Source organism: Puma concolor, chromosome E3, assembly GCF_028749965.1.
Source record: "Puma concolor isolate L17-30 chromosome E3, mPumCon1.1.hap2, whole genome shotgun sequence".
NCBI lineage: Eukaryota > Metazoa > Chordata > Mammalia > Carnivora > Felidae > Puma > Puma concolor.
The window spans coordinates 10,213,656-10,238,720 of NC_141682.1; the positions used below are offsets into that span (position 1 = coordinate 10,213,656).

Sequence of the window (25,065 nt, forward strand, 5' to 3'; positions counted from 1 at the left end):
TAAAGAGAAAGACGATATCAAATTTATTATCCTTAAGTTCACAATGACATGGAGAAATCACGTGCGGCAATGTTTCCAGCTTCAGTTAAAAGAGGAAGCAGAAAGTGTGCTTAGGAGGGACCAAGGGAAGCCTATCTTAACCCGTGGACACCCAGGCCTGGTTCTGCTGGTTTACGAGGAGGTGAATAACCCGGCAAAAGGTGAATCAATAGGCCCCTGGCTGTAGGGGAAGGGATTATGGTCCTTTTCTTCGTATCATTAAACGTTTCTAGGAACACACAGGCGTGAAGACCTTCCCACACGGTAAAGAACATCATCTCTGCACACTGGACCCAGCAGAGCCCCCGCTGGGAAGAGCCCGCGGGCAGGCAGACCGACCGGCAGCCCTACAGCTTGGTGGGCTGCGTGGGGGTGAGCTGGGCAGGCCCGCTGGGCGGGGGCAGCACCAGAGGCAGCACGTTGCCGCCCTTCTCGTGCCAGCATGTGTCCAGGATGGGGTAGAGCTTGCCCTGGAAGTCAGCCTGGAACGTGTAGAGCGGCCGCAGGTCATCGGGCCGGTCAGCATCAAAGAAGGTGAGCTCGCCACGCTCGTAGTGCAAGTAGACGCCGATGCGGTGGGGGTGGCCGGCCACAGGCAGGGGCACCCGAGGGCAGCCGAAGGCCTCGTACACCCGGCCCTCCTTCAGGCCAATGAGCCACACGCCATTCTCCGGGGATTTGCTCAGCCTGCCCTTGCGACTGGCCGTGCCCTTGATGACCCCCAGGCGCCAGTCGCTCTTGCTGCCCACCACCACCTCCCAGTAGTGACGGCCGCAGGAGAAGCCCCGGCTGGCCAGGACACAAGTACTGTAGTCAAAGCGCTCTGGCTGGCTGGCTCGCCGCTGGGCCAGGAGCCCACACTGCACCACCGTGTTGCCCTTGGAGAGTTCCAGGAGTGGGTGGGCGGTGGCGGGGTCCAGCTTGAGGGACTCCGGGGCTAGGAAAGATCAAAGAAGTGTGTTTTCCAGCTACACAGAAGGCAGCAGACCCTACCCCAGAGGGAGGCCCTGAGCTCCTCAGGAGAGGAACTGCAAAGGCCTCATCCCAGAATCGGAGGGGCCTTCTGAGAAGGGGCACAGAAGAGGCAACCCTGAGGACTGCTGAATGAACAAACAATGCCTGAACCATGGGAAAAATGGGGCAGCTGTGAGGGAGGCATTCTGGTTAAGGGAAAGGGCACGCACCTGCCTGCCTAAGATGGCGGTGCAGATGGAAGGTCCTGGAAGACGGCCCGTCACTTGTGCACCACAGCTAAACTCCCCAGGAGAATCCTTATCAAGTGCAATTGTTTTGATATCCTACCAGCCTATTCAAGGACAAACTGTTCCCAACTGACCTCTGGATTACCTGCCAACTAATCAATTTGCACCAAAACCACACAAACAACACTCACAGACCAGAGATCATCAGGTTTTTTCCTCCCCTCCCCTTTTTATTTTACAACAAACCCTATTTTTGTCTTTGTTACATGAAATCAGCTTATCGATTGATCTCCCTTATGTGCTAGTAACAAAGGAATTCGTTAAATGTCTTCGTGTTATTTTTTGACAGAGCGATAGCTACCATTTATTAAACACGAAACTATGCACACACATTTGAATGTTTATAAACTACACAGCCCAGCAAGGTGGACTTTAATACCCCCTCCTTGCAGATGAGGAAGCAGACTCAGATTACAGGTTGGATCTTCAGCTAGTAAGGGACAGAGCTGTCTGGTGGAGCCCCAAAGCCATGCTCTCAACACTAACCTATGCAAACACCCTTCCAGTCTTCTGCACCCTAAACTCTGGCACAAGTGACAAACTGCTACCCACCCTGCATGGCAGCCCTCAGGGAAGAGAACGGGTTGGAGCCTTACCCGGCAGAACTTTTCGGAAGAGCCTTTTCCACACAGTCAGCTTGATGTCAGCCTGGTGGAGGCCCGGCTTGAAGGACATGGGGCTGAAGGCGCCTTCCAGAGGCCGGGCCTGCTGGAGCTCTGCTCTGAGGGCGACAGACCTACGTGATGGTGGGGATGCACACCGCGCACCCCAGCCCTTCACCCATGGGCAAGTCCAACCAGCCAGTCACGGCTCAGGACACTGTGCACTCAAGAGGCCCATCATTTCCTCCCCTCCACCCCACTCTCAGAGGCCCCGCCCCTTCCTGGAAGGAGAAACACATCAGTGGTTCTCAAAGGGCATCACCTGGAGGCTTGTCAGAAATGCAAATTTCTCGGGGCCACCCCAGACCTGCTGAAAGCGATTACTAGGGCTCAGTGATGTTTTAAGGAGCCCTCCAGGTGGCTCTGATGCACACTAACATTTGAGGATCGCTTCTCGATATCGGGCGACCCTGGCCCCTGGCCACAGCTGGAGCGGACACCTGCTCCCAATCAGCTACACTGTCCATTCTTTTAAACCAATGCTCCTAACCTGACTATCCCGAAGACCAAAGGAAATTTAAAACAGACAAGGAGATTCCCACAATCAGGATCTGAGGAAGGCTAAGAACTGCATGGCTATTCATTTGTTGGGGCTGGAACATGGATCCAATCCCTTCCCACAACCCATGGTGCAGGATTCGAGGCCCCTCATCCTGGCTCTTGCCCACCTCTCCCACTCCTCACCCATTCTGCCCTGTAGCCTACATTTTACCTCATTCGTACTGAGTTCACATTTCTCCCAAGTCTGCACACTTGAGCCTTTCAGATGACCCTTCCCCACTCTGCTTACCTGGCCAACACCTGTCCTCTGCCCTAAGCTCACCCCCTGCCATCTTCGCCAGTCCCGCCCCCCCCGCCCCGCCCCCAACCTCAGTCACCTCCTCCTGTTATTTCTGTAGCCCGTGTGAACTTCTCTGGTCTTAAGTACCCACAGTGATCAGTGATGTAACCGGAGTTCACCATCCGCCTCCCACCAGTCTTTGAGACCCTTAAAGGCAGGGGCATGACCTTCATCTCCCTGTTCCCTGGGCTCAGTACAGAGCCAGATGTGGACAGCTGCTGACAAGGCACTGGTGCAGCTACAGGCAGGAAGTAGGGTAGAGGAGCCACCAGATCCAAGCTGAGAGCTCCCTCCAAGGTTATTACCTGGAGGCCGTGGAGTGATACTTCTGGAAAACAAGACAGGTGGGTTAAGGCATGGGGGAGGCTCTTGGGACCCTGGGGACCTGGGCGTGGGTGACACTCCCTTGTCCACTCACCCGGATGAACTCATAGTGACTCTCATTACTGAACTGCTCGAGCACACGTTCAGCCTGGCCCAGCCGCTCCTGAGTGCCCTTGGCCTGCTCCAGCTGCATGTCCAGGGAGGCCACAAGGCCACGGGTATGACCCTCCAACCCCTCCAGGCAACGGGCCTTCTCCTCATCCACCAGGTGGTGCAGCTCCTGGAACTCGCGACGGATCACCCAGCTGAAGACGTCAGATTCATTCTGGGACGAGAAGGGGCTGGTCACGGCCAGAACCTCAGCCAGAACTGCCTGCTTCCGGCTGACCCCTGTGTCCTCAGGCCCAGGCAGCTTAGGCCTTCCTGGGCTTTTCCAATCTGAGCTGGTTCTAGCACTTGAGTTGCAGGCTGACTCGTGCGCTGTTCACACTGTGCCTGGGCACCCCCCGTGTGGCCACGGGGGACAGCAATACAGGCAGGGGACAGACTGGGCCCCAGCACCCATTTCAAACACAGTGGCTCTGCTTTCTTCGGTCCTAACTATTAAACGTGCAACTAAGATTTTGCTTCAGTACAGGGTTCCACAACTGGAAAAGGTCTGAAAGGCCCTGGGAGGGCAGACTTCAGAGAGCCAGATTCCCTGTGTAACCCTGAGTTCAGCCTCCCTGTCAGGCTGAGGAAGGTTAACCAAGAGGACCCTCAGGGGACATGGGTCTCCTGCTTCTGTTTCACAATTGCCTGCAGGGCCTAGGCTCCACATGCCTGCAGCCCCAGTGTGCCTGTCATTCAGGAAAAGCAGAAAGCCACCAAGGGCTTCAGGCGTTTCTACACTCTGCTCCAAGCTACTGGGCAGGCTCCACAGACTGTCAAGGTCAAGCAGACACAGCGAGTCAGGCGTTGGGGGGGGGTGGGGGGTGGGGGCAAGAGAGTCATGCCCACACTTTGAGCTGTTTACATCTGGTACTTAGGTTCTGTGTTATCTCAGTCCCAAGGACAAGAGGGACACAGCCAATTTGGACAGAGTCCTGACAACTGAGTTGATTCCCCTGAGGGGATTTGCCCTTTCCCCACTCCACCCTGCAATGCTTTGAATTCTGGCTTTATATGAAAGCATGGGTTTCTGTAAAGGACAAATCACAACTGGGCTCTGCAGGAAAGGGAAGGTGACCAGCCCCAGGGTTAAGGGGACAGAGGGAAAGGGCACTCACGACAATCCGGGTCCTGTTGTTCACCAGCTTGGCAATATGCTCATCCACCTTCTTCTGCTCCTGCTTCAGGTCAGAGATGAGAGCCGCTAGCTCCTCCTGGAGGCAACGTACCACGGCCTCATGAGTAGCTGACCCCTGCACGCTTTCAGCTCCTTGGGGCCAGCCTTGGGCTTCACCCATCCAGGGGACATCCCAGTGGCCACAAGCACTCCCAGTGGAACCAGGGAAAGGGCTACCCGGGTACTCCTGACTCCAAAACAGGTGAAATTATTCAAGAATATTCCACATCGAGGGCAGGAATTACCCAGACAGAAAAGGATCTCCAGATCATTCCTCTGCAGGACATGGAGACAGACCCTAAACGTTGTTACAACTACCTGGAAGTCACCACACAACATCCAAGGGGGGCGATGACCGGTCTGAAGCCCACACTCCCTGAACAGAACGCTGGATGACCACATAAACTGTCTGGTCACCAGCAGATCTAGAATCAGTGGGCATGTGATCAAGAGCATCACAAAAAGGCTGACTCCCAAGTGAGGCCAATGGTGCATACAGTAGCCCAGGTTATACCTGGGGATTCCCCAATCCCTATAAAGACCTGACTCAATCGCTGGCAGGGTTGGGCCTCCCCAGGCTGAAGTAAACGCACTTCTGATGGCCTTCCTGGCCCCAAATCTGACGGAGTCTTAAAGATTCAACCAGGACCACCTAGACTCCCATCCAGCTGCACTACTCGAGTGGTGCTGGTTTGTGCCCATGGAGCGTACAAGTCTTTGGCTTAGACAGTTCCCAAGCAGAAGTCAGCAGCAAGAGGGGTGCCTGGCTGGCTCGGTTGGAAGAGCAGGCAACTGATGATCACGGGGTTGTGAGTTCAAGCCCCACATTGGGTATAGAGATTACCAAAAATATATAAATAAACTTAAGGAAAAGAAAAAAAGAAATCAGCCGCAAGAGGCTTTCAGGAAAGGAGCAGAGTAAAGAATAAAACCAGTGTAGGGATAAATGGACACAGAGTCTTGCTCTGGAAAACAAGACATCAGAAGATCTCATAACAGCCCGAGAACGAAACTCCAGTAGGAACTCTCCTGAGGCAGAGAGAGATGGGATTAGTTCTTTTCGTCAACTGGGTCACAGTGAGAGTAAACAGAAACACACAAATAAATAATCTCAAGATCTCAATCAACAGGAGGACAACAGGCATGCATAAAAGGGATCTAATAAAGGAACATAATTTAGTGGCATCACAGCAAAGAGTCTTGGGATCACAAACAGCCACATCCAAAACCAGGACCCAAGCCGTCCCCGGCTCCAAGCCAGAAATGATGAGTGAGCTCCTGTGTGTCTCCTCCTCTCCAGGGCTAATAAAACACAGGCTCTCGATCTCGCTGCACTGCAATCTGGCTTCCTCCTCCCACACTCCACTGAAACGACTCTTGCCAAGATAATCAATTCTTACTGCTAAACCTAACAGACTCTTTCCAATCCTCAGCAGGCATTTCACACAAGTGATCTTGTTCTCATTAAAACGCTCTGCCCTGATCTCCAGGAGGTCGTATTCAGCCAGTGTTCCTGTTCCCTCTGCTGATTCTTTCTGTCCTTTTTTGGGGTTCTTTCTCTACCCGAATCTTAAACCCTGGTGTCCTTTGGGGGCATCGTCCGTATCTTCCCTGTCACTCTGCAGACTCTCCTGATTGGTCTTCTCCACTCCCGTAGCCTCAATTACCACCCATATGTAATTCTCCCAATCTTTTATCCCCAGCCTCAGTCTCCAGTCTACCCCCCAGCAGTGTTTGGACCACATCACCACTCTGCTTAAAACCCTCCGGAGACCCCACCATGATGGTCCTCTGAATAAACTACAGATCCCTTCACATTTCACAGAAGCCTTTGCAAGACCTGGCTCCTGCTTACCTCTCTCCAGAGCTTGACAGAACAACTTATAATTCTTCAAATAGGTCTCCTGATCTTTTGCAGGGCTGTCTTTATACGTGGAATGCTTTCCTCCCCTTTTTTTCCTACCACGTCCTCCTTGTGGTTCGGATCTTGGTTTAGCAGTCCACTTCCTCCAGAGAACCTTCCCTGACTACCTGAGAGCATGCAGGAGCTACAGTCCAGATGGCCTCACGATTGCCTGTATTTAACCTTGATGGTAGCACCCAACACATGGGGACCGTCAGACTCCCAGATTGTGAGCTCCCCGGGGCAGGCCAAACCACTTACCCACTATTGTACCATGTGCTCTAGCATATCTAGCACAGGTTAAGTGCCAAGCACATGTCTGTGGGTCAGAGGGTCTGGTGGATGGCCTGGCTGGTCCTGTGCACATTTCATACTTGTCTCCCAGGGTTCCAAGAGCAAAGAAACGCTGCTCACTCAGCCAGGAAACCCCAGGAACAGTGACAGGGGACCCCTCTGCCTTCATATCTGGATGCTCTTTCTTTTTCCCCACCCCTATCACCTGTATTTTGTCATTCCTTACCTTTACTCTCCCTTCCTCCCAAACACTCTGCCAGGTGCCCTATAAGAATTCACTTTCCAGGATCCTTCCTGCCTCTTTTGATCTGTTGGCAGTGGAAAGAAAACTGGCCAGTTTGTGTCCTACCTCTGCCACCGACAAGCTGTATGACCTTGGGTTAAGACCCTTGGCTTCTCTGAGCCTCATTTGTAAAATATAGTGAGAACCCCACCTTTCATAAATCTTAGATCAGCGTTATTCATCTTAAATAATGACGTGCTAAATCTAAGTTCACGAGGGCAGGAATCCACTGTTTCCACAAATACATTTTGAGCTTTTACTACATGCTAGTCATGGCTCTAGGCATGAAAATACCCAAGGAAACAAAGTGCTTTCCCTCATGTGGAGTCTGGGAGAGCACTCAAAAAATGGATGAAAGCTGCGAAGAAAAACCGAGCGAGGGAAGGGGCTAGCACTCCACAAGGACTCTCCATCGTGCCTGTCTGCAGTGCCCAGCACCTGGAGATTGGAGCTGCTGAGAACACACTCTACAGAGTTCAGCTCCAGGACAGGGCTGCAGGGCACCGGCATCCTGGCCTGGGACCCTTCTGTGCCAGGCGATGGCGCCAGAGAGCGCAGGAGCTGGGCTCCTTGGGTGCGCCCCGCGCCTCCCCCCCCCCCCCCCCCCCCCCCCCGCAGCAGCCTCGCAGCCCACCTTCATGCGGCTGTAGACGGTGGAGACAGGCGTGACGCGGTGGTGCTGGTGGGAGCCCAGCAGGCCGCAGAGGCCGCAGATGAGCTCCTGGTCCCTCTCACAGAAGAGGCTGAGCGGGTTCCGGTGGTGCTGGCAGACCTTGGGCTCCGGGTCCCCGGGGAGCTGTAGAGCTTCGATCACCCGCGCCAGAGAGACATTGGGCGGGGAGCTGCTGCTATCCACCTCCTGCCGGCACACTGGGCAGCGGAGCTCCGAGTCCAGGTGGTGGGACAGGTTCACCAGGCAGCCCTTGCAGTAGGAGTGGCCGCACTGCAGCATCATGGGCTCCTTGAAGACCTCCAGGCAGATGGGGCACTGAAGGCGGTCCTCCAGCTCGGGCACGCTCACCTGCCACGCCATCCACGGTGCCGGCTAGAACACAGGGCAGCTTTTTCAAGTCTGTTCCCTCCACACTGTGCCCCCAATCCCCCCGCCAAGTGCCACTGGGAAGTTAGAGCGCCTTAGGGTCTCCAGTCCTGGATTCCAATCCCAATGCCTATGACCTTGGGCCTATTTCCTATCTTTATTTTCTTTTTAATTTATTTATTTTTGAGATCATGACCTGAGCCAAAGTTGGACACTTAACCAACTGAGCCACCCAGGTGCCCCTTTCCTATCTTTAAAATAAAGGGCTTAATTGGGGGGGAATCACTTGTAGATACAGGATTCTACATTTTTCACCCCAATTTGTAGGTAAACACAAAAGGGGCCATCTGCTGGGTCATCTGGAGTGACACCAACAATGTGCCCTCCAGCCGCAGTAGGCGTACTGACTCAGAACTGGACAGCAAAAACAAGCAAAGGTCCTTCCCACCTTCTAGTTCAGTCCTCAAAACTGGCGAGCAACTGTTGGAAGCACAATTACAACCGATTCCTGCGTCAGCCCCTCACACATATTCAGTGAGCCCCAGAAATCTGCATTTACAATAGCACCCTCCCTCCCCAAGGTCATTCTAAAGCAGAGAGTGCTGTCTTAACAACACTGTTCTGGAGAGTCGGAGACCGAGGACGGTAGCCTCCTAAATTCGCACCCACTCCCTGTGCAAAATGATCGGCACTGAGAGAGGACAAGCACCAGGTGCAAGTTGGCCACAGACCCAGGGAGGGCCCCCACAACGAACTACCTGCTTTCTCACAATCCACTGAGACGTTCGCTGGATCTGCTCTACCTTCTCTTCTCCCCAGGTTGGGACAGAGGCACTAAGAGATGTGGGGATTGTAGCTGACCGCCTGCTCCACCCTTTGTCTCTGCCCCTTTCCTCCTCCCCTTTCCCAGCAACACTCCTATGTCCTCAAGGTCACCCAGAATCAGGTGGAAACTGGGCCACATCACGAGACGGAGGAGGCAGCCTCCTTCAGCTGGCAACGTTGATAATTCCAACATTCAGACGCTCACCTTGGCCACACTTCGGGGAAGCGGGGGAGACAGAGGAGTGGTCCCCCAGCCACACCTTACAGACCCCAAACAGGAGTGGATTCATGTTTTGACACAACTCTTTCTGAATCTATTTTTTTGAAGATTTTTATTTATTCAACTTCTTGAGACAGGACCTCTGTAAAGTATGCATATCTTAACTATACACTTAATGTACACATTTCACACATTTACTCACCCTCGAGATCAACACACAGAATGTTTCCAGCACCCAGAAGACACTATGTGCTCTCCAGTCAGAAGCCCCTGGCAAGGATAGCTATTCCCCTAACTCTTGTCATCGTAGATTTATATACCTTTATTTTGACATTCAAATAAACAGAATAATCTAGGTTGTGCTCTTTCGTGTCTTGCTTCCAATACAATTGAATACCATTAATACCATTACTCAATACCATTGAATTGGGAACCTTTTTATACGAAGCCTTTCAAAGGTTTAGGAGTTCAATGGCTTTTTTTTTTTTAAAGCTAATTTACTTATTTTGAGAGAGTGTGCACATGCAAATAGGGGAGGGGCAGAAAGAGAGAGGAAGAGAGAGAATCCCAAGCAGGCTCCACGCTGTCAGCACAAAGCCCAATGTGGGGCTCGATCCCACCAACCGTGAGATCATGACCTGAACCTGAAGTCAAGAGTCAGATACTTCACCGACTGAGCCACCCAGGTGTCCCTAACGACATTTCTTTATGCAGTTAATAAATATTACAGTCAGAAAATGCTACGCATATCATGGAGGTGGGATAAAAAAATTACTGATTTGAAAAGGAAGAGATGGAAGCAGGTCTCCAGGAGTGTTAAGAAACAAGGAGCTCAAGGGGCGCCTGGGTGGCTCAGCTGGTTGAGCGTCTGACTACTGATTTCAGTTCAGGACATGATCTCATCGTTCATGAGTTCAAGTCCCGAGTCAGGCTCTGTCTGTGCTCAGTGCAGAGCCTGCTCGGGATTCTCTCTCTCTCAAGATAAATAAACACCAAAAAAAAAACAAAGGAAAGAACCAAGGAGCTCTAGACCAGTAAGACACAACTCCCAGAGACCTAAGCATCCCTGTCTGCCAGTAGGGGCCATCTCTACCCCATGACAAGCAAGACCAAAGTCTGGCACAGGCATGTTGAAGGCTAATTTGATTTGTTAATTCAACAAACATTTGTGGAGCACCTGATATGTGTCAAGCAGCAAGCTGAGCATTAGGGAAACATAAGGGAACAAGACAGATGAGGTTTTTGTCCTTTCAAAATTTGTAATATAACCGTAGTAGGAGTGAGGTAGGATCATCAACAAGAAAACATCATAGGATTTAATGTGATGCAGGAAGGAAACAATGTGCTGAGAAAGAATGGCAGGAGGGAATAGGTTGTTTGAGGGACAGAAAGGCCACAAACAAGGACGGGAGAGAGGCCTCTGCAAGCAGAGTGTGGCCCCCTGGTCAATTCCCAGCAAGGATGTGGGGACCTCAGGTGTAGAGCCGCAAGGATCTAGGTTTACCAACATGAATGAGCTTTAGATTCTTTAGAAAGGGGCAGCACAGTGTCTTTGAGGATGGATGGTTGAGACCCGAAGGATACAAACATGCCAACTGCCTGAAAAACTACAAGAGGGCAGACCAGGCCTGGGCAGCAAATGCAAAGGCTCTGAGGCTAGAAAGAGCCCAGTATTTAGGAGATACACTAGAGAAAATCTAAGTAGCTGGAGCGTAGTGAGAGGGAACACCAGGAGAACAAGTCAGAGGGGCTGGCAGAGAGGGCCCTGGAGCAGGGCAAAGGTTCAGATTGAATTTCAAGGGCAGTGGGAGCTATAGGAGGATTTTAAGGCAAAGGAATATCATCTGACATATTTTTAAAAGACCACTCCGGCCACTTGTAGATAATGGATCAGAGTAACTTTAGCGCCTGAGTGGATGGATCGTGAAGGCTGATAAGGAAAAGATCAAGGTAAAATGTACCTGGGAAATCTAGAGTCAGATGCCCAAGGACACCTGAGTAGCAGTGGTCTGCAGACTTCAGCAAACAACAGAATTACTCGGGGTGCTTGTGAAAATACAGACTTCTGGGCTCTAGCCAAAGTTTCTGATTCAGGAGCACAGGGATAGGCTCAAGAATTTGCATTTTTAACAAGTTTCCAGACAACACTGCTGCTGGTCTGGGGACTACACTTTGAGAACCACCGAAAAAGGCAATTGAGCACAGGAGCCTGGAGGTCTAGTGTGCAGGGGAGGCCTTAGGCTGGCCAGGTAAATACCACCTGTTTACATCACATATTTAAACTTGTGGGAATGGCTAGGATCTCTCTGGGATTAGAACAGAAAAGGGCTGGGGCGCCTGGGTGACTCAGTCGGTTAAGTTCCGGACTTTGGCTCAGGTCACAATCGCACAGTTCATGGGTTTGAGCCCCGCACACAACTCTGTACTGACAACTCAGAGCCTGGAGCCTGCTTCGGATCCTGTCTCCTTCTCTCTCTCCCAAAAGTAAATAAACATTAAAAAATAAGAAGAACAGAGAAGAAGAAGAACAGAGAACTGAGTGGTTCAGTCAGTTAAGCATCTGCCTTTGGCTCAGGTCATGATTTCACGGTTCATGAGTTCGAGCCCCACATCAGACTCTTTGCTGATTCAGCTCAGACTCTCTGCCGAGCAGAGCCTGATTCAGATCCTCTGTCCCCCACCCCCTACCCCTCCCCAGCTTGTGTGCTCTCTCACACATTCTCTCTCAAAATCAAAAGAAAAAAAAAACTTAAAAACATGGAAGGGCAAGGGTCCAAGGATAGGGCCCTGAGGTTGTTAGTGTATACAGGTCAAGAAGATGACTGAGAAGAGACAGCCAGACAGACAGGAAGAAAATCAGAATATGGAAGCAGATCCATTTGACCCTGAACACTAGAGAACTTTCTCAGGCAAGAATCACGAAGACTGAGAAGATTCGGCATGCTGTTGCTAACTCCAATGTGTAGAAAGGCCACGAACAAGGACGGGAGAGAGGCCTCTGTGAGTGGAGTGTGGCCCCCTGGCCAATTTACAGCAAGGATGTGGGGACCTCAGGTGTAGAGCCGCAAGGATCTAGGTTTACCACCATGGATGAGCTTTAGATTCTTCCCCAGAGCCTGTATTAAGGCTGAGGCCTTGATTTTAGTTCATTGAGACTGGCTGGTGTCTCTGACCTACAAAATTGATGACAAATACATGAAATCATAAATATCTGTGGCTCAGAACAGCTAAATCTGTAGTAATCGATGGTGACGATAGGAAACTGATACAGAAGAGGACAAAAAGCATTTAAAGAGGAACCAACTTCATCAAATGCTGACAAGAGTCCAGGAATCTGAGGACACAGGACTATCTTATGGATTTAACATGAAGTGCAGTCTTGGTGACATGGAGCAGGGGAGAGTGGTACTGCGGTGGGTTGAAGAGAAAAGGGAGGATAAGGAAGTAGAGACAAAATAATTGAAAAACGCTCTATAGCAACTTACAAAATTTTTTTTTTAATTTCTTTTTTAACGTTTATTTACTTTTGAGACAGAGAGGGACAGAGCATGAACGGGGGAGGGTCAGAGAGAGGGAGACACAGAATCTGAAACATGCTCCAGGCTCTGAGCTGTCAACACACAGCCCGACGCGGGGCTCAAACTCACGGACCGTGAGATCATGACCTGAGCCGAAGTCGGCCGCTTAACCGACTGAGCCACCCAGGCGTCCCCCCCAAAAATTTTTTTAATGCTTATTTTTGAGAGAGAGAGAGAGAGAGAGGAAAGAGTGCGAGCAGGGGAGGGGCAGAGAGAGGGAGACACAGACTCTAAAGCAGGCTCCAGGCTCTGAGCTGTCAGCACAGAGGCCCACACGGGGCTCAAACCCACAGATGGTGAGATCATGACCTGAGCCGAGCGAAGTCCGACGCTTAACTAACTGGCCACCCAGGCACCCCAACAACTCTTTTTGAGAAGTCGAGAAGACTAGGCATGGGACCACCTGCAACAGGAGTAAGATGTGGGACAAAGGTGGGGGTGATTTTAGGAAACATAGAAGCTGAAGAAATGATCCAATAGTCAAGGCATGATGGGTGCAGGAAAGAGGGGCCGCCTCTCAAATCCTGGAGTGGGCAAGAGCTGCAGGCCCCAGGGAAAAAGCAGGAGCGGGTGACGTCAAGGGCCATTCGTGCTTTGCACCCCCCGCCCCCACCACCGGGGAGCAGGTATGGATTCTGTGGATTTAGTGACCGCAACGTGAAGGACAACGTTGCCTTGTTCTCTGACGAACGAGGCAGTTTGACTTGAAAGGCCTGTCTGCGTCTACATTTCTCAAGCACGAAAAGGTTGAGGAAAATTGAAAAAGTGGAGGTAACCCACTTAGCAAGGCCGCACACTTCCGGCAGCAGGCTGTTTCTGGAACTCCTCCTCCCCAGCCTGCTCCCGCCTCGAGTCCCACGACAAGCCCCACCCAACCCCACCAAGTCCCGAGCCACTGCCAGTCCCGACCACCCGCGTGGCCCATCTCCCGCGCCATCCCACGCGCGCCCCCGGCGCCCCGTCTTGCCACAGGCGTCCCCTTCACGCGCCTCCTCCTGATCCACTTCTCCCCGCCAAGGGGCTCCATCTCTCCGAGCGCGGCACCGCCCCATCTTCCATCATGCTCACACACATCCGGCTCCGGGAGTCCCTGTCACGTGCCCATCAAGTTCCGCGCATGCCCTCCACCTGCCCGGTCACGCCCCACGCGTCACTTTCACGAGCCTGGTCCCGCCCCGCGTGTTCCCGCCACGTGCCCCATCAGGCACCACACTGCCCCATCACGTGTCGCACGTCCCATCACGTGATCCACCACGCACCACCTGAGGCGCCAGGGCAGTTGGCAGCTGTTGGTGCGAAACGTTGAGCGCCTCCTCGCGGCCCCTGGACGCCACCGGCGGGAGTGGGCGGCGGGGTATAAAGGGGGTGGCTGGGCCACCGCCAGGTGGAGAACGAGGGGTTGAGGGCTCGTGCGCGTCGGCAGGCCACGTGGCGATGGGGGGCAGCGCGCGGAACCCGGGGGCCCTGCAAGGGGACAACGCTTCCGGCCAGGTGAGAGGCTGGGCTTTGGGGAGCCACGGGCAGGGGGTGCCGGAGTCGGGGTGCAGGCGGGGCGCTCTGAGGTTTTGTGTTTCTCCCCGCAAGTCTCCATACCAGAGGTTAAGTCGGAGGATGCGCGACATTTCCGGGGACCGGGGCGTGTTGAAGGATGTCATCCGAGAGGGTGCTGGAGAGCTGGTGACACCCGATGCTTCCGTGCTAGGTACCGTCATCTGCCACCCAGCAGGAGATGTGAAAGTACCGGTCATCAAGTGTTTTCTGCTTTATACCTAGAAAGGTGGGAGGGAAGGCTAGGTTTAAAACACACACAAAAGAAGGGTAGACCCCCGCTCGCTTTATTACAATTCGGGCTTTTAAGGGAAAGCGAGGGAACCCATCTCCCCTTTGCATGAGGCCAGTGTAAACAAGGGACATTCTGAGGCCCTTGAACCTCACAACCAAGCTCTTGAATCTCACAGCCAAAGGGCAGGCATCTAAATGTTGACCAAAGATTTTCCTATCACTGTGGGTGGGAGGCGACTTGAGCACATCGAATTCCCTTTTTTTTTTGTAACAGAGAATTGATATGGAGGGGTGCATGTTCTTGATTTTCCTTGTATTTTTTTTTCCTGTCCTAGTGAAATATTCCGGATATCTGGAGCACATGGACAAGCCTTTTGATTCTAATTGCTTTAGGAAAACTCCTCGCTTGATGAAACTTGGAGAGGGTAAGTTGAGATTAGCAACTACAAAAGGAGGAATTGTTTGGGGAAACTGTTCAGAGCCTGGAGTCCTTGAGTTGGTTTTTCTGAGACCGGGCTTTGCTACACCAATCATGGTCTTGTCCGCATTTCCCCCTGAGGCCTAGGTACTTGGGAGATGGTTTACCTGGCAAGGTTACCTTTGCATCCCAAGAACTATTGGGCTTGTTCATTTGTCAGCTGGACACTTAAGCAAGGGTTTAGTATCCATAATTCATGCTGGAAAGAGAAGAGATACTCAGATGATTAGAATATCTCCACTAACGTAGTGGAAGAGATTGATTGCATTCACAGAATTGGATGAGGTCCTGGGAGGTGTAAGTAGTGTTGCAGGAGTGTTTAATGAAGCCACAATTGATTCCAGCTGGGAAGATCAGGGAAGGCTTCATGAAGGAGGGGGTATGTAAAATGAGCCTTGAGGTTTGAGTAAGATTTCAGTCAGGGTAGAAGCTGGGTGTGGGGTGAGGAAGCAGGAACTTCCTTGCAGGAAGAAGGAACATGAGCAGTGATGTAGAGGCCACGGAAGTCTTGGTTTGGCAACGGTGGGGGTGGCGGGGAAACAAAACCGAAAAGTGAGTTGGGACCACAGTGCAGAACACTCGGAGTCTGTTGTGGAAAGATCTGGACTTTAGGAAGAAAGAAATTGATAACCTTGGATTAGGATGCTGGGCGAGCTTCAGATTCTTTGTCCCTTCTTCCAGATATTACACTTTGGGGCATGGAGCTGGGCCTTCTGAGCATGCGGAGAGGAGAGCTGGCCAGGTTTCTGTTCAAACCAGCCTATGCCTATGGAACGCTGGGCTGCCCTCCCTTGATCCCCCCAAACACTACTGTCCTGTTCGAGATTGAGCTGCTTGACTTCCTGGACTCCGCTGAGTCAGACAAGTTTTGTGCCCTTTCAGCTGTAAGTTCTGGAGCACAGATATCCATACTAACAGATAGCATGCTCTAGTGTGTTTGGTAATTCCCCTACCTCGATCGTGATAGTCTGCCCCACGTCCCACCACAAGGCTCCTGTGTGGCAGTGGTAGTGGTGGCGGAGGAGTTCCCCTGCTTCCTGGTACACCTCTGAGTATGGGCAGATGTTCTAGGCCAATGCTGGGCCTTGGGTTTGTTCTGGACCCGCAGTTTGAGGTGATTTTTTTTAGTCCTCATTTGCCTCGTTTTCCCTGCAAGACCATGAACGTTGGCTTCTCAACATTAAGTTGGGTTTCTAACAAGTCAAGCATCGGTAGTGATCAGCTAGGGTGAAATATGGTTTCTTGGCCAACCCCGGATACTTGATAGCAGAAGAGAGTATTAACTAGATGGAATACCAGGACGTCAGGTGTAGATGGGGAAAGTCCCAGGCAAGTGGGAACACATGACCGCTGCCCTCATAACTCAGATGTTGTCTTTTCTTTGTGGCCTCTCACTTCACCCATCCCGTGGGTGCCATATGCACTCTCAGTCCTGCTCTCCCACCCTGTATGTGTGTCCTTAGATGTCCCTCCAGGTTTGTACCTGGATATGATGTCTCCCCAGCTAAGCTGTCATTGCCTCAAGGGAGGGCCCTTCCCTTTTTCTGACCTTCCCATAAAACTGGTTCTTGCAAATGCCTGGGGCCCCACCTCTGGTGTACTGATTGAGAATCTCAGTGGGGGAAGGGGTGGATAGGGCCAGGACATCTGTGTTTAAAAAGAGACTTCGTGGGTGATTGACCTGTACCCAGGGCACAGCATTGTGGCCATGAAGGCCAGTAGGGCCCCGGGCAGACCAAAATCTCTTAAATGTTTGTTGGACAAATGGTGGTTGTGAGACCCGCTTTCTGTTTGGCAAGTTCCATCAGTTTCTGATTCCGTGAGACCGTGCTTCTTCAGGGAGCATCTCTAGAAGGACTGAGGGAGATCAGTGTGTGGCTCTGGTGTCTACGGTGGGAGTAGTAACAATAGCAACCCCCTTTGTCTTCTGCCGGGCATCACAGAGACAACCTCTGCAGGGGCACCAGGCCCAGTGCTTGGCACCCACACAGCAGTAAGCAGAAGTGCGTCATCTGAAGCAGAAACCCTAACATCTGTAAGAACACTTGCACTGTGGTATCACGGCTTTCAGTTTCCTTGTTGGGTGTCCTTGTCTTTTTTCCTCAGGAGCAACAAGATCAGTTTCCACTTCAGAAGGTCCTAAAAGTGGCAGCTACCGAACGGGAGTTTGGCAACTATCTTTTCCGCCAAAGTCGTTTCTATGATGCCAAAGTGAGGTATAAACGGGTAAGGATGCTTCACAAGCATAAATTTAGGGGCACCTGCCTGGCTTAGTCATAAGGGCACGCAACTCGTGATCATGGGGTCATGAGTTTGAGCCCCAAGTTGGGTGTAGAAATTACCAAAAATAATAAATTTTTAAATTTAGACCCTGAAAATGGTCTTTTTTTTTTTTTTTTCTTTGAGAGAGAGCATGGGGGCCTGGGGGTGGGGGCAGAGAGAATCTTAAGCAGGCTCCGTGCTCAGTTAGACGTAGAGCTCAGTTCCACAACCCTGGGATCATAACCTGAGCCAAAACCAAGAGTCAGACATTCAACTGACAAAGCTACCCAGGCATCCCTGAAAATGTTTTTACAAAGTTATTGGGGTGCCTCGATGGTTCAGTCAGTTGAGTGTCCAACTCTTGATTTTTATTTTGTATTTATTTTTTTTGGCTCAGGTCATGATTTTCGCCTCAGTGTAGAGCCTGCTTGGGATAGTCTCTCCCCCGACCTGCCCTATTCCTCCTTCTCCCCACTCCTCCCCAGCACATGCAAGCAAGCACCTTGTTGCGCATGTATGGCTCTCTTCCCATCTCTAAAAAAAACAATCTAAAAACTTTTAAATGTTCTTGTTCTTATTTTTCATATGCAGTCTTTGAAAAAAAATCTCATTAAAAAATCCTCATGCCGGGAATAATGACTGAGAGAGGGGACATGGGATTTGAGGAGCCCAGTAACGTTCTGTGTTTGTGTCTGGATGTGGTTACGTGGGTGTGTACAGACTGTGAAAGGTTGTTGAACTGTCCACTTGTTTTACCTGTGTGTGTACATTTGTGTGTATTTCAGTAAAAAGTCTTTAAAAGTTCTCATTCCAGGATTAGGTCCTACCAACTGATTTTCCATCCCGCTTGCCATCTTCATTTCCTGTCTCTCTGACGGTGGAGCTTTCTCTAGCTCTCTGAGGTGACTCCATTCTCACCAGGCTTCTGATTGTGGTTTGGCTTCTTGCATAGGTTATGCTGACAGGAATTCACTGTTTGCTTTGTAACTCATTCAACAAATACTATAAGCATTTTCTGTGTGCCAAACTGTGCCCTAGGTTCTAGAGGCGAGTCTAGGGGTATTCTGATTTTCTCTCATTTGCGAAGGGAGCCTAAATCAGTCAGAATTTGTATTCAGCTGTAAGCAACAGAATCCTGAAAAACTTAAATCTTCAGATTTAATTTTTATTTAAATGAGAAGGGAGGCAGTCCAAGGGTGGTAGATCAGTTCCACAAAGCCATCAGGGATTCAGGTTCCTTTTGTCTTTCTGCTCCACTACCCTTAAACATCTCCTTGTCTTTTTCGCCCCGAGATGGTCCTTCAACCTGTAGCATCACATGGTCACCTGGGCAGGAAGGAGGGGAGAGGAGAAGAGTGTGGTGTGTTCATGTTAAGAGCTCTCCAGAAGTACTCCCTTAACCCGGTGACTTTCGTTTTTATATCCTTGGCCAGACCCATATTCAGCGGACCCCATTGACTGTAGGAAGCTAGGAAATGTAGTTGGTGTACCACTGCTTTGGGTGACGTAGAGGCTCTGCTAGAGGGGGAGGGAGATCGATATTGGGTAGGTGGCTAAAGGTATCTGCCATGTTCGGTCTCTGCGTATTGCTTGAGAGAGACACGGAGACTGGAGAATGCATGTGTGTGTGTGCGCTTTCAGAATGCTGATAGAATCAGGGTCCTAAACATGGAGGGTATAGGCTTGGGTTCATAGTTGGCTCAAATCGTGGATACTATTAATGTTGTAAAGTTTTTTGAAACTGAGCTTGCTCACATGGGAAAGAACTTTCCAGTGAACAGACCAGTCCTTCCATTGTTAGTCCTGTTTCCCGGGTCTGGTCCCCTGAGGTGATCCCTCTTTAAGCCTGTTTGCTGCTTTTTCTGGCATTGTGAGTTGATACTCGACATGCTTTAGTTCCTGTTTTTAACATCTCTTGCTTCTAGTTCTGGAATGTGGATCTCTAATTCCCGCTAGGGCTTTCCCTCTGCTCTCTGGTGTTCTGGTTCAGTGTTCTTATCCTGGGCTGCCCTGTGGTTCTGTTTGTGGACTTCCTGTTGTTTTTCTCTACTTGCTCCCTTGTGCTGATAGAGCACATCCTTACATTTCAAAAATATTCTTGTAGTTCACACTTAGCAATTGGCACACGGAGTATAGAATTCTAGGAATTCTAGCATGCAGCCATCATCCCTCAGATTTTGAAGAATATTGTTTGATTCTAGCTTTACAATGGCTGTCAGGAAGTCTGGATAAAATTTAGGTTCCTGTACCTTTATATGTGGCTTTTTCTTTTTTTCTCTGTAAGGATGTAAGGATCTTTCTTCCTCTAGCGTCATTAAAATTTTACAGTGGTGTTTGTGTTTTTTAAAATTTGTTGGTATTGAACCCCTGGTGCATCTTTCAGGAAACCTGTCCTGTGTTCTGGGAAACTTCCTTCATCTATTTCTTTGGTAATTTGCCCTTGTTTCTGTCTTCTCTTTTTTGGGACTCTTGGTTGTCAGTCCTCCTGGATTGAGCCTCAACTTTCCTTTTTTTCTGTCCTTGCCCATCTCGCTTTTGCCATCCCACTGTCTGGGAGCTGTCCTGGACTCTATTTGCCATCTCATCTGAGGAACGGTTCATTCATTTGTTTTTGTTTTTGTTTTTTTTTAACTTTCCACAGCATTGTGTTCTTGTTTCACGCATACATCAGCTTTTCTTATGTTTTGAGTATTGGTTGTAATTTTCTTCTCTCTGCTTTTCAGATTAAAAAAAAAAAAAACTCCATTCTTTTTCTGCCTGATTTTTTTTTTTTTTCCTGCCCATTGGATATTGTCCATTTGTCTTAGGTTTGGTGGTAGGTCCCAGACTCCTATCATTAGGTCAGTGATACTGTTTCTTATGTGAAAGGCTTGAGGTGAGTAAAGCAGGACTGGTTGGTAGCTGTGCTCTGTAATGGTTTCCGATGCTGAGCACTCTTCCATCTCTCTGTGTTCCCATTTGTAGGGCAGAGCTCTGGGCCTTGTGGTTGAGAATGGTGGCCTCTAAATTCCAAGCACCGGAGGGAAAAGAGAGGGCTGAGAGTATGAACCTGTGACCCTCACACTGAGTGATGTTTTCCAGAACCTTGTCTTTTGGCTATAACCAGCAGCTGCAAGGAAAGCTAGCAAATCCCTATATTCCGATTGCACGTGTGCCCAGCCAAAAATCCTGCTACTATGGGAGAGGGGAGGACAGCCACTGGGAGACAGGAGGCCGTCTCTTCCATAGAGGCTTTCCTCAAATGTCTTGCAATCTTCGGCTGCCCATTAGGATGGGAAAGAGGCATCGGAAGTGCTTGGTAGGGCACGTCGCAGTGTGCTCACTTGGCCTCCCACGTGTCTCTGTTCACTTGTTTCCGCAGGAGCCACTCTGTTCTCCATCGCCTGCCTGTGTGAATGCCTGGCTACCAGCGTGCTGGGAGCCACCGGGAGCCGAACAGGGGAACGGGACAGAGGGCCTCTCCGGCTGTTAGTGAAACGGTCGTCTAATACCCATTACCAGTTTACCTCCCTCCTGCCCCCTGCTGTCCCTGAATCGAGAACTCTTTTGGTTCTATTCCATTTCTCCAGAAGATAGACTCCATGATCCTGGAGGTGGTGGGGAGGAGTGGCCATCTGGATGCATAGGGACAGGGACTGAGTGGCAATGTTCAACGTGTCCTGTTTATTCAGTTCCACTTCTACAGTAGCTCTGATGGCTCGTTCTGTCAGTTCCTGGGGCTCTGAGCTGCATACTAGCCCCTTCTTTATTGGTGCTCCCTTGTGCTGGGTTGGTCAGACTCTGCCATCTGTTCTGACATGTTGGGCTTGTTACCAGTTCTCTTGTTCTTTGTTCTTGTTGGATTGTGCCTTTCTGTTCCACAGGGCAGGAGAGACTAAAAGGTGAGTGTGAAGTCTGTCTTGCTCAGCCACAGGTTTTGCTACCTGCTCATGATAGAAATGTTCTCCGTCTTCAGAGCGGGGAAATTGGTGTTGATTGAGTGCCATTGTTCCCAGCTTTTTGCTCAGCTTCATGTGGGATGTGCCATCTAGGCAGGGTCCTTAGCTTCATGTAATGGTAACATAGGTAGGGAGATCAAAGGTACTCCCAGTGACCAAGAAATCCCTGTAGTATCTAGTACTATAGCCTTTCAGAGGAGGAAAATCTTTGTGGGCTAGCCCATCTGGTAGTGGTTTCTTGGAAGCAATGGCACGGTAGCTGAGTCTAGAAGGATGAAATGGCAAAGAAAGAGGCAGAAGATAATTCTGGGCAGGAGAAAGGATGAGCAAAGGTGTAGAAGTGAGAAGAGCCTGTTCAAGGGCCAGTTGGTGGTCACTTAGTCTACAGCACAGGTTATATTTGGAGAATACCAGGAAAATAGAGTTCAGGTAACCAGATTCAAGAAGACCTTAAAATGTGTACGGATGGGTCTGGACTTGATGAAGAAGAAGGAAGGGGAGAGTGAGGTTATAAAAGTGATATTTAGGGAGGACGTGAAGGTTGGTAGCACGCAGATAGTGTGTAGGAGCTCGTGAGAGCCAATTGTAAAATGGCTCAGGAAGTTTTACGAGCTGGTTAATGTTACTTTGGCCGCTTGAGATCGGCCAGGGTTAAACTGTTTACACCACAGGAATGGGCACACCCTGCAAGGCACCCCTTCCCCAAGAGCTGATTGTTAAACATTTACCAGCACACCACCATATGCAGGACACGTTGAAGGGACAGACTTTTGTTAGTGAATTTTCCATTCCACGTGAGGCACTGCTTCAGGCGTGTTGCAGCTAAGCCTGTCACGGGGATCCCGGAATGTGTTTCAGAAGGTGGGAGTTGTGCAGATAAAAGTTTTGGAAATATTTTCAAAACCGAGTAACTAGACCTGATGATGATGTTTTATGAGTGACAAAGGAAACCAAAGAATAGACTTGCTCGAAGCTTTCTCATTTGAGAAAAATTTTTAAACAGGAATAACTGGCAAAGAGATGTATTAACTTCAGTTTCACTCACTGGTGAGAACAGTCAGATAAAGGTGGCCTGTAGAAGATGGTTTCTAGGTGGCAGATTGTCCCATGATTCCGTTTAGGAATGGGGCCAGAGTTTAGGGGACAGATCCAGGTCGGTGATAGGAGACCTGAAGCAATTCAGAAGGTGTGAGGGCAATGGACAGAAACTTCTGTGACAAATGCCTGGGGCTTGGAGATGAAAGGGGAGGCAAAAGAAGGCTGGTGGCTCTGTGCCTCCGGCACCATCTTGTCTGATGTGTTTTCCAGTTTGGCTGTCGTCTTCCAAATGGGGTCCTGCCTGTGAGTCACTCTGACCCTGCTCAGGCTTTGCCTTCATCGCTTTTCTTCCTTTGCTATTGTTAGAATTCACATACCATGAAGTTTACACTTTTAAAATGCAGTTTAGTGGTTTGTCGTGTATTCATAAGGTTGTGCATCTATCAACACGACATAATTCCAGGTCGTTTCATCACCTTGAAAAGAAGCCTTGTACCTGTTGGCAGTTCTTCTCCTATCCCTCAACACCCCTTGATCGCTCCTATTTTGCTTTGTTTCTATGAATTTGCCTATTCCTAGACATTGTACATAAATAGAATCCCCAAATGTGTGGTGCTCTGTGTCTAGCTTCTTTCACTTAGGTGAACTTTGAAAATATATTGCTATGTTGTAATGTGTATTAATACTCTGTTCTTTCTTTAAAAATTTTGTCTCAATTTTGATAAAAATGTGCAAACCTAAAATTCATCATTTTGATTATGTTCAGGTATGCAATCCAGTGGTATTAAGTACATTCAGTATTGTGAAACTGTCATTACCACTGCCCATTTCTGGAACTTTTCATTATCCCAAACATTGTTTAGCTATTAAACAGTAACTCCCCATTCTCCCCCTCCTCCAGCCCCAGTAATCTTTATTTCTACTTCATGCTTCTCTGAATTTGTCTCTCATGGGTACTCATATAAGTGGAATCCTACAAGATTTGTCCTTTTGTGATTGGCTTCTTTCACTTGGCATAGTATTTTCAAGGTTCATCCATGTTCTAGCATATACCAGATTTCATTCGTTTTAAGGTTGAACGATATATTGTGTGGATTTAACTGGGTTTTGTTCATTCATCGGTTGGTGGACACTTGGGTTGTTGTTTCCTCTTTTTGGCTACTGTGAATAATGTTGCTTTTACATTGGCGTACAAGTTCTTGTGTAGACCGAAGTTTTCATTTTTCTTGGGTTTGTGCCTAGGAGTGCAAGTGCTGGCTCATGTAGTAACTCCCTTGGTTAACTTTTTGAAATACTGCCAAACTATTTTCCATAGTGGCTGCAACATTTCACATTTCACATTCCCACCAACAATACAAGGGTTCCAGTTACTCTGCGTCCTCACCAATGCTTGTTTTCCATCTTTCAAATTATAGGCATCCTAGTGGGTGTGGAGTGGTATCTCATGATTTTGACTGCACTTCCTGATAACTAAAAAGATGTTGCCCATCTTTTTATGTGTTTATTGGCTATTTGTAGGTCGTATTTGGAGAAATGTCAGTTCATATTCTTTGTCCATTTTTTTTTTAACGTTTGTTTATTTTTGAGAGACAGAGACAGAGTGTGAGCAGGGAAGGGGGCAGGAAAGAGGGAGATACAGAATCCAAAGCAGGCTCCAGACTCTGAGCTGTTGGTTCAGAGCCTGACACGGGGCTTGAACTCCCAAACCATGAGATCATGACCTGAGCTGAAGTCAGACGCTTAACCAACTGAGCCACCCAGGCGCCCCTTCTTTGCCCATTTTTAATTGGATTTTCTTCTTATACTTACAAAAGTTATTTATATTGTCTGGATAGTAGGTTCTTCTTAAATATGATTTACAGATATTTTCTCCGATTCTGTGAGTTGTCATTTCACATTCCTTTTCTTTTCAGGAATGTACAAGTGTCTTTTCATTCAAAAATACAAAATCATCTATAGGCATACACAGTGACATCAGTAAGCCACTGTATTATTAGTTTAAACCAGTAAATGATGGTTATAGTGACTTTTTTCAGTCATTTTCTTTGTTTTCTTGATAATATCCTTTGAAACACAAAAGTTTTTAAACTTGAAGTCCAGCTTATCTTTTTTATTCGTGTGATTTGTGCTTTGCATGTCATGTCTAAGAAACCATTATCCAAAGTCAGAAAGATTTATATCTGTTTTCTTCTAAGAGTCTTACAGTTTAACTCCTCCATTTAGGTGTATCATCCATTTTGTTAGCATTTGTATATGTGTGAAGTGGAAATCCAACCTCACTCTTTTGCATATTGACAACCAGTTGTCCCAGCACCATTTGTTGAAAAGACTACTCTTTCCTCGTTGAATGGGGGTGGTACCCTTGTTGAAAATCCATGGACTCTACACAAGTGTAGGTTTGTTTCTGGACTCTCAATCTACATTCTCCATTCCATTCTCTTGATCTGTACGTGTCCAAACCACTCTGGCTTGCTTACTGTAGCTTTGTAATAAGCTTTGAAATTGAAAGTGTGAGTCTTCCATTTTTATTCTTGTTTTAAGTATTGTTTTGGCTACTTGACATCCCTTGAATTCCCATGCAAACTTTCAGATCAGCTTGACCATTTCTGCAAAGATTGTTGAAATTTTGGTAGTGGTTGCTTTGAATTTACGTATCAACCTTGGGAGTATTGTCTTCCTATTAAGTCTTATGATCCATGGACAGGGAATGTATTTCCATTTAGGCCTTTAGTTTTTTCTTTAAAAAAATTTTTTTTTAACATTTATTTATTTTTGAGACAGAGAGAGACAAAGCATGAACGGGGGAGGGTCAGAGAGAGGGAGACACAGAATCTGAAACAGGCTCCAGGTTCTGAGCTGTCAGCACAGAGCCTGACGCGGGACTCGAACTCACGGACCACGAGATCATGACCTGAGCCGAAGTCAGCCGCTTAACTGACTGAGCCACCCAGGCGCCCCAGGCCTTTAGTT

The 25,065-nt window shown here is 49.1% G+C and overlaps 2 protein-coding genes across 9 annotated transcripts in view; one reads left to right on the forward strand and one right to left on the reverse strand.

Moving 5' to 3' along the window:
• The window catches only part of TRIM50 (tripartite motif containing 50), a 45,993-nt gene continuing 20,928 nt past the window's right edge, over positions 1-25,065 (reverse strand). The window contains exons 2-8 of one of the 3 annotated variants that reach the window (XM_086691305.1): positions 14,191-14,366; positions 7,570-7,980; positions 4,397-4,492; positions 3,223-3,453; positions 3,110-3,132; positions 1,898-2,022; positions 1-976 (exon numbers count right to left, since the gene is read on the reverse strand). In XM_086691305.1, coding sequence (XP_086547431.1) covers positions 387-976; positions 1,898-2,022; positions 3,110-3,132; positions 3,223-3,453; positions 4,397-4,492; positions 7,570-7,968 — 1,464 coding nt within the window. In that variant the 5' untranslated portion in view covers positions 7,969-7,980; positions 14,191-14,366 and the 3' untranslated portion in view covers positions 1-386. Of the gene's footprint in view, positions 977-1,897; positions 2,023-3,109; positions 3,133-3,222; positions 3,454-4,396; positions 4,493-7,569; positions 7,981-8,732; positions 8,932-14,190; positions 14,367-25,065 lie in introns of those variants that run through there. The other 2 variants (XM_025923331.2, XM_025923330.2) reach the window with 2 other exon arrangements.
• Positions 13,839-25,065, forward strand: part of FKBP6 (FKBP prolyl isomerase family member 6 (inactive)) — a 71,287-nt gene continuing 60,060 nt past the window's right edge. For all 6 annotated transcript variants that reach the window (XR_015245255.1, XM_086691306.1, XM_086691310.1 and 3 more), the window contains exons 1-5: positions 13,839-14,088; positions 14,182-14,299; positions 14,715-14,804; positions 15,539-15,741; positions 16,964-17,083. Coding sequence is in view for 5 of the 6 variants with exons in the window: in XM_086691306.1 (XP_086547432.1) it covers positions 14,032-14,088; positions 14,182-14,299; positions 14,715-14,804; positions 15,539-15,741; positions 16,964-17,083 (588 nt within the window). In the remaining variant the exon portion in view is untranslated. The remainder of the gene's footprint in view (positions 14,089-14,181; positions 14,300-14,714; positions 14,805-15,538; positions 15,742-16,963; positions 17,084-25,065) is intronic.